This window comes from Syzygium oleosum, unplaced genomic scaffold (genome assembly GCF_021117445.2).
Source record: "Syzygium oleosum isolate NSW1041296 unplaced genomic scaffold, Sole_v2.1 Sole_v2.02, whole genome shotgun sequence".
Lineage (NCBI taxonomy): Eukaryota > Viridiplantae > Streptophyta > Magnoliopsida > Myrtales > Myrtaceae > Syzygium > Syzygium oleosum.
This window is the reverse complement of record NW_026607486.1, coordinates 16712070-16720937: the sequence shown is the minus strand read 5'-3', so window position 1 is coordinate 16720937 and position 8868 is coordinate 16712070. Positions and strand designations below refer to the sequence as shown.

At 43.4% G+C, this 8868-nt stretch overlaps 2 protein-coding genes across 2 annotated transcripts; both read right to left on the bottom strand.

The window, feature by feature from the left end:
• Nucleotides 1-590: 590 nt before the first annotated feature.
• Nucleotides 591-2457, bottom strand: LOC115665734 (UDP-glycosyltransferase 89A2). The gene has a single exon (XM_056308784.1). It carries the CDS (start codon nt 2263-2265, stop codon nt 841-843), a length of 1425 nt encoding a protein of 474 aa, XP_056164759.1. The 5' UTR covers nt 2266-2457; the 3' UTR covers nt 591-840.
• Nucleotides 2458-7043: 4586 nt separating this feature from the next.
• LOC115674446 (protein CROWDED NUCLEI 2-like) lies at nt 7044-8119 on the bottom strand. Its single transcript, XM_030596867.2, has 3 exons — nt 7771-8119; nt 7384-7654; nt 7044-7278 (listed from the first exon to the last, which is right to left on the bottom strand). Exons 1-3 carry the CDS (start codon nt 8028-8030, stop codon nt 7186-7188), a joined length of 624 nt encoding a protein of 207 aa, XP_030452727.2. The 5' UTR covers nt 8031-8119; the 3' UTR covers nt 7044-7185.
• Between the last annotated feature and the right edge of the window lie 749 nt (nt 8120-8868).

Here is an 8868-nt window from a genome sequence, read left to right as displayed (position 1 = left end):
TTGCGCGATGATAACGAACGAGTATCTTTTACAAGAGCTATAGGATGAAAGGTGATGATTGACTCGGTTCATGTCGAATAGTGTCCCGCAAGACTCGCCCCAAATACCGTCAACTATGTAGAGGTTTTTTAATTTGGGCGATCTGCGTTCCACCTAACCTTTTGTACTTCAGTGATTCCTCTTGAAGTAGAGGGTACGGCCCATGAGCAAATGAATGCTCCTTGGTCCCATACACCAGAAGTTTGTAATGAATTCTCATTAAAACTTGTTCATCGGGACCAGACAACTCGTCCAGAGCATATACATATCGCCAAATGTTCAGTAGTTAAAAGGCTCGAGTTGGTTTGTCATTCGCTTGCCTCAGCTCAAAGATTGATATGCATTACTCCTTTGCTAAAAATAAACGCAAGTCTGGTTATTGAAAGGAGCCATAATCTCACAATATATTAATGACCGTCACTAGATTATTTTTCTTACTTAGAATCAAGCCCGACTTCCAGATCCAGTACGGCCGTGGGCCAACCCTTGTACATGACCTGCTTTAATCTCATCAAGCAAGATTTACACTAATCCATGACAATAACCTTCACTTATAAAAAAGAGGATAAAATTCATTTAGATGAATATGATGAACTGAGTTCAATTTGATTGCATAATTTAATCCTTATCGCTCACTATTTGGGAGAAAAGAGTCCATAGTTACTTTTCCAGAAGCACAAACAAATGTGGACCTACACGATTGTAATCTTCCAAATGCGAATCCTACGGTGCCTTTATTCAACGATTGGGTCCGCCTTTCATCTTTCCACATTCCTCACAATGAAAGGGCCAATCGTATGATCACAATCTTTGCTTTTGCAATTGGCCCAACTCCTTCACGAGTTCGTCCAAGCCTCTCCAAGAGCTCCCACCACCGGGCTCCACCGCCTCCAGAGCCTTCCTCCTCAGCTCCTTCGCCCTCGCCCGCTCCGGCAAGTCCTCCCTCATTGTCCCGGCGATGGCCCGGCTCAGCTGGTCTGCGTCTGGCACCGTGTCTGGCCCCCCGCAGACCCTAACCGCCGCGCCCATGTCCTCCACCAGCAGCCGCGCGTTCACGAACTGGTCCGCCTCCATCGGCCATGCCAGCACCATCTTCCCTGCCACCACCGCCTCCTGGACCGAGTTCCACCCGCAGTGGCTCAGGAACCCGCTCACCGCTCGGTGGCCCAGTATCAGCACCTGCGGGGCCCACCCCCTCACGACCCTCCCCCGGCCGGCCATCCGGGCCTCGAAGCCATCTGGCACCGCCCCGTACCCTTCCTCCGCCTGCTCGGCCGTGCCGGTCTTGACGACCCACACGAACCGGGCCCCGCTTGCCTCGAGACCGGACGCCAGGGCCTCCATCTGCTCCCGGGCCATCATCTTCTGGCTGCCGAAGCACACGTAGAGGACTGACCCGTCAGGGCACCCGTCGAGCCAGCCCAGCACGTCGCTGCCCGCTCCAGCGCCCACGCCCAGGTCTCCCCGACCTGAGAGGTCATCGAGCCCGATCAGATTCAGCGGGCCGACTCCGTAAACACGCCCGTGTCCAATTCTCCGCATCAGGTGCTCCAAATACTGGCCTTCCAAGTGATCGAACGTATTGAAGACGCAACCCCAAGAGGCCATATTCCCCAACATGCCCCTCTTAACAATCTCCCAATCCGGGTCGGACTCCCGGTAGAAGCGGAATATGGACGGCAGGTGCTCCTCCCGGAACGACGGCGCTCCGGGCAGATCTGAAAGCTCCACAGCGTCGGCGCTGGCCTTCTTCACGCTCTCCACGTTCCGCCAGCAGAAGTCGACGACCGACGTCAAGAAGGCGCCGGAGGAGAAGAAAGCGATCCGGGGGATGCCGAGCTCGTCGGCCAAGTCGAGGGTCCAGCCGAGGAAGAAGTCGGAGAGGATGGCCAGTGGAGGATTGGGGTGGGAGGCGAACCACCGGGCGAGGGGGAGGCGGAGGGCGGAGAGGGCGGACATGATGGGGATGTTGCCGAGCTGACCGATGTCGCGGACGTGCTCGACGCCCGGCGGGAGTTTGGGGTGGGGAGGGAAGGGGAGGACGAGGGTCTGGATGGAGGGGTGGGCGGAGAGGAGAGGGTTAAGGAGGGGGAGGTTCTTGGGAGTGACCAGGACGGTGAGGGCGAGTCCGCGGAGGGAGAGCTGGTGGGCGAGGTCCAGGTGCGGAAGCATGTGGCCTTGCGCCGGGTAGGGAAACAGCAGTACGTGCGGAGGTGGAGACTCCATGGAGATGGAGAAGATGAAGCAGTAGTAGTAGAAGAAGAAGAAGAAGAGATGCTTATGCTGACCTTTCTGATGTGGGTTTTGTCGAAGTAAAATATTTACCTATGCAGACAGCATCTATTCTTATAGACTGTGTGTGAGCTGAGGGAAAAAATAAGGTTTCTCTTCCCTTCGGAGGTGGGTAGAGAGATTCTAAGTGGTCGGGGATGGGACAAGTCAAGTCGATTTACTATTGAAAGGAGAAGGAAGTGAGAAAGAAGAGAAGGAGAGCGACGGAGGGACTCGTCGTGGCCCGCCTACTCACGTTTCCACGTTTTCGGCTGTTGTGCGAAGAAGGCGTCTCTCTCGAGACTTGTTTTACTGGAAAGAAAGATCCGGGAATTCCCTCATCCTAAAATAAGCCAAAAAAGAAAAAAGAAAAACAAGAGAACCAATTGGGTTGATTTTATCTTAGGATCCGTTTGTATTGCGAAAAATATTTTTCTCATTTTGCGGTATTTGATTTGCTTAAGAAAACGAGTCAACAGAAAATATTTTCCTACCGAGACTTAAATTTAGGAAAATGATTTTCTATTTAAAAAAATCGTAAAACGTTTTTTGAAATATAACTAGCTATCGGTGCTTGGATCCAAAACTCTATGCTTGGGTACGGAAACCCCAATGTTGATTCCTGGGTCCTAGCAATCAGGACTAGGTCTCCGGCAGCTGAGCTCGAGTCCATTAAGGTCGAGCCCGGGACCTCGGTGTCCCAAGCCCGAGATCCTGGCGCCCACGCCTAGATCCATCGAGGTCGCGTTCGGGACTTGGGTGTCCCGAGCCCAGGCTCCTGGTGCCCACGCCTAGGTCCATCGAGGCCGGCCCTGAACCCCTGGTGCCCATACCCGATGCTCCGGCACCTGAACTCGGGTTTATAAAGACCGTGCTTGGGTCTGCGACGCTCGAGCTCTGGTCCCGACCCTTAGGCCCAGGTCCACAAAGGTCGTGCACGAGTCCTCGGTGCTCAGACTCGGTTCATTGGTTAATGAAACGTTTGTTTTTATAAATTTTTTTTAAAAATTCAAATTTGTAATTATTTTTATAAAAAATCGATTTTTTTTTTATTTTTAAAAAATCGAATTATCTATTATTTTTAATTTTTTCTTTCTTTTTTTTTCCTTCCTCTTTCTTTTTTGCTACTTCCTCGGCTGGTCGTTGGCCATGGCCATGACGACGACCAGTGAGCTTGGGCCTCACCAGTTTGGGTGAGCTCGTGGCCTTTGGCGGCAAGCCTCAAGCTCACTCGAGGCCGGCCATGCTTTACCTAAACACTGGAAAAATGACTTCTTGGAAAGTATTTTTCAAAAATAATATATTTTTCGCGAAACAAACGGACCCTTAATGAGTTTGAGAATCCCTCTATAGTGTTATAACCCACTCTTTGTTAAATTTAACTTTGACAAGAGAAAATAAATGGAATAACGCACTTTATTAAACGAGTGAGTGGATTTTTTTAGATAAGGGAGCGGTACGTGGAATTGCTATAAACTAAGGTCATCTACACAAGCTAAACTAGATAGTTTGTTTAACTTGCATAGTGATAAATTATTTTTTTAAATTTGATTCAAATAAGTAAAAAAAATAATAAAAAGCCTAGAGTGAACTTACCCTAAAAAAATTCTACACATAAGTTTTCAAAAATATATATATAAATATATCTTAGTTAAGAAACTAAATATAATTAGTTAAAAAAAAGTACAAGATAAAAATAAAAAGCAGCCAGCTATTTCCGTGCCCGAAACAATTTCTAAGTATTTGAAGGCGTTTGGTAATTGTCCAACATTTCTATTTTTAGAATAGAAAAAAACAGAAATGCGTTTGGTAACTACACAAAATTTCTTTTTATTAATAATATTTTAATTTTTTATATTTCTTTTTTTCTTTTTTTTTCCTTCCCTTCCTTGGCCATGGCCGGTGCGCCGAGGAGGCGTCGCGGCCCTCGTCACCAAATCCGGGCGAAGTCGAGCCTCATGCCGCGGCCGCAAGCCGTGCTCGCCCGGGTAGCAAGGGCCGCGACGCCGGAGGCCGTGATGCCCTCGCCTGCCCTAGCCTATGTCCGATGGCTGGCGGCAAGCCGGAAAGAAAAAGAACAACAAACCAAGAAAAAAAAAGAAAAAAGAAGAAAACCAAGAAGAATCAGAAATGGAAAAAATTGTTCCAGAATCAAGAAGCTACTTTTTTTTGCTTATTGATTATGTTCCAAAACTGATTCTGAGAATAATTTTTTGCAAAATTGTGCCCGGGCACAAAAAATTTAACAAACGCATTTCTGTTCCTAAACTAATTATGGGAACAAAAGAACAGAAATTTTCACTGTTTGGCAAGTTGCCAAACGGGCCTTAGGCAACCGGATTTATTCTTATGTGCCCTAGAATTATTCAAAATAAAATGAAGCGGTACACTGAAGTTGGGCATTTTATATTAATTTTGTAAATCGTCGTCGAAAAATCTCCAAATCCCACTCCTTCGTTGTTGGCCTATTGGTCACTGTTGAGGCACTCCAATCCAAATGGGAAAAATACAAAAAATGTTCTAAACGTATTACATTGGTGTCGATTTAGTCTTAAATCTTTTAATTGGGTCAATTTAGTCATAAACTTTTTGCATTTGTGCCAATTGAATCTTCCCGGCCAATTTTAGCTAGAAATCACCGATGTGGACGCTAGCTGCCCTACATGGTTGGCATGATTGGCGCTGACGCGGACAAATTTTAATTTTTTTGAATTATTATTTTTCTACATTTTGTTGTTGGCCATTGGGTGAGGGCCACCTCACCTGTGGCCTGTGGGACTGCAAAGGACCTTGCCTAGATTTGGCGAGCGCCGTCACCCTCGCTAGCAGCCAATGAGGGCTTGCTGGCCCTCGCCCAATGGCTGGCGAGAGTTGCCAGACTCGTCGGCCAAAATGAAGGAAAAAAAGAAAGAAAAAAATTAAAAATTAAAAAAATTAAAAATCATCCACATCAGCGCCGATCATGCCACCTAGGATGGTTGGCATCCACATTAGCGTTTTCCGGTCAAAAATGGTTGAATAAACTCAATTGGCACAAATGCAAGAAGTTTAAGACTAAATTGATCAAATTTAAAGGTTTATGACTAAATTGACACAAACATAATAGATTTAGGATTTTTTTGTACTTTTCCCTAGGGGTGAGCGATATCCAGGGTTTCGACAAGTCACCTAAAACACACATCTAATCCACTAATCAAACTTACTAGAAACGAAGTTTCTAGGTTTTTGGAACCCGAAACCTACCCTACATACTCTAGAACCTGGAACCTACCATGTCACATGTTCCAAGGTCTACCCAAGTTCTGCCTATATTATTAATTAAACGATTGCAGTGATTAATCACTTTTAATGACCACCACTTGCTGCTACAATCCACTAACCATAACTTATATTTAGATACACGAAGAGTATGAACTATTAACAAAGTAAAAGTCTCAATCATAAAATGAAAGCTCGAACTAATGATTCCAGATTATACATTCATTATCGGACGTGCGACAATGGTTGGATATACACGGGATCACGTGAAAATATAGGATCACGACAAAATATGAAAAAACATAAAAACTTGCTCTAGGTTCTAGATTCTAGGTTTTACTTACCTAGAATCTGGAATTTACACATCAAAATATGTTCCTCAATTTTAAAACTTGAAACCTATCTTGCGTACTCTAAAACTTAGAATTGGATAGGTTTTCACTTACCCAGTTCTTCGATTCCGGGTATCATGAACTATGCTGACCCCTACTTTTTCCCACTCCAAACTCCCTCCTTAGTCAAACTTGACTCACCAGACCATGAAAAACACGTCTGAGGCAGACTTCGATTAGTTGACTGGCAAGTGCCTCCACAGCAATTTCTAGAGCTTTTGTGGCGATTAGGTAGACAGATGAATTATTGGCGTGGCCTACCAACCACCCACATAGCGTGGGGATTGTTACTTTAGTTCAAAATGTATAATAAATTAAAATTAGGGCCCTTGACAACGTTGGACCCACTTAAGTTCCATCAGATGTAAAACGGTCCAAATCGATTTTAATATATGTATTAGGTTGTGGATGGTTAAAAGCTAGACTAAAATCCTCTAATTCAAAATGAGAAGAAGAAAATGGACGGGCAATTACATGTAAATTACATGTGTGATAAAACTTACCTAAATAAAATCAATCGAACCAACGGTGAATAGAAAACAAAACAGAGAGCACCTACACTAAAGCTCACAAATTACCCCAAAGGACAGAGCGATCAACACACAAGCATGGAAGGAAACCCCTATGCATAAAAATATTCACCGACATGATTCACAAAATAAGTGATTCAATAAAAATTGTTTCTACTTACCAGTACTAGTTCTGCTTTAGCCTGTGTGAGAACTAATATCCAACATTCACAACACCAAGCAACATGGGATTGGATCTAGTCAATTAACTATTGAGTGATTTAGCACGAAATATTAGTTCTTGCAAAGCATTAACAAAAAAAATATACTCATTTAAAAATTGACTGCTACATCAATCCTCAGTGCACAAGAATATGAGTTGCCAAACTATCATTATCTTCCCTTTCCCACGAAGAAAATGCCTTTCGAGCTAATCATATTTGTGTTGAATCATTAGCAGCATTATAAACAAGGACAAGAGGCATGAGGCACGGCAATTTTATATATTAGTTGGACTACACTTGCCAAAATAATAGAGCAATTCTGTCCAAAAAGAACTTATCCAGCATCGACAAGAAAATGAATGAAGTATGAATACCATTCACCTTGACATACAAAATAATGATCACAAAGAAAAATTATCAAATCCAAGTCCATCTTCGAAAACTTTTGAAAATACGTAATACAACAGTAATTTCTAGAGAAAGATTATGCATTCAATTCACACTTTCTCTCAGATTCAGCTTGTTCTCCAATGCAAGTAGCCTTTCCTCTTTTGATCTTATAATGCTTTCTTCTGACTGTACTTCCTGCAGCCATATTGAAAAGTGAACTAAGCAACTACTGGAAAAATATGATGTAGGTTTGTTGCAAAGATCGACAGGGGAACCAGCAGCATTGCACAGTGAACTTACCTTTTCTTTTGCAGCCAAGTCCACTAAACTTTGATTTATATGTTTCTCTTTCTCAGACAACATTGATTTGGATGACTCCATGTTTCTATAAGCTTCTTCGCTATCCCTCTCCTTCTGCCTAAGAAGTTGGTCAATTTCATTGCCCTTTTCCTCCTTCTCGTTAAGGATTCTCCTATCCTCACACAGCTTCTTTTCCCTTTCCTGCAACTTTTTTTCCCACTCTCGTAAATCTTCTCTCTGTTTATAAAATGTGGCCTTGTGTGCTTCTTGCCTGCCAAAAAAGGGCAGATTTGGAACATCACTTGTTAAATATTTCTTTCAACTATAGCAATGTAAACAACACTATCATGCATGATGCATAAAATGCATAGATTGAAAAGAGCATACTCAGTTTTCAAAGACAAGCGCTCCCTTTGAAGTACACTTTCGCGTGCCTCCACCTCTTGCATCTTCAAGCCCAATTGTGAACTTTTTCTGCTGACCTCTGCAAGCTTGGCATCAACCTCATGCAGCTTCTCTTTCACCTCCGAGGATCTATCCTCAATTCCAGTAGTCAAAGCACTCGCTTGAGCCAACTTCTTCTCGGAATCAAGCTTTATTCGGTCCTGCTCATTATGTATTTCATGCAGAGCCTTCTCGAGCTGCATAAACGAAGTTCATCAATGTAACAAAATTATGGAAGACTTCAAACGCTGATCACATTCACTTCCGGTGCTCAAATGAGAGTAGATATATTCAAACAATCAAGTTGAAGAATGGCTCCTCTTATACCTTCCCATTTGCAGTGCGACTATGGCAAAGGCAGAAACAAACATAATGTTTGACTTTTTATACTAAAATAAGAAAATCTGGTCCCACAGCGCCACATATTAAAACCAACGTCGTCAATCTATTATTCACCCTAGACATAAATTTGTCTAGAACATGCATATGCATGTCCTGCTACTCTTATGTGTTCGAAAGTGCAATAAAATACCTTCATGTCTGTGAAGGGTCAGGTTGTAGGAAAAGGGAGGCTAGCAAACAAGATCCATAATAATGGCATAAATCATTAATGCCTGAAAGAAGCATACAAAAGAAATACTTTTTTCCTTTTTACACTTGGCTTTTACAGAGGAGTTAGAGAATTACTTTTAAGAAGATGGTGACTTGTTGGCCCAAAGCTGAAACTTTAATTGAATGAACGGAGAAAGCTCTCACCAAATTATACCATAACCCCACAACAACCAATAAAAGCTAAAACAGCAGCCTCGTTAACCTTTTCGGCACAAGAAGATTCTCATCAATAATTCACGAAGATGTAAAGCACGGACAAAGAGCTTGAACTTTTTCTTGAGAATGGGCAGAGCACTTTCAGATTCATGAACAACCAGATTAACACGACCAACCGGAGTGGATAATCCACCCTCCAATCAAGCAAACACAAACTTTTCATTTATATGCTTGAGTTGGCTACATATAGTCAATAAAATTGTCTGCAATAGA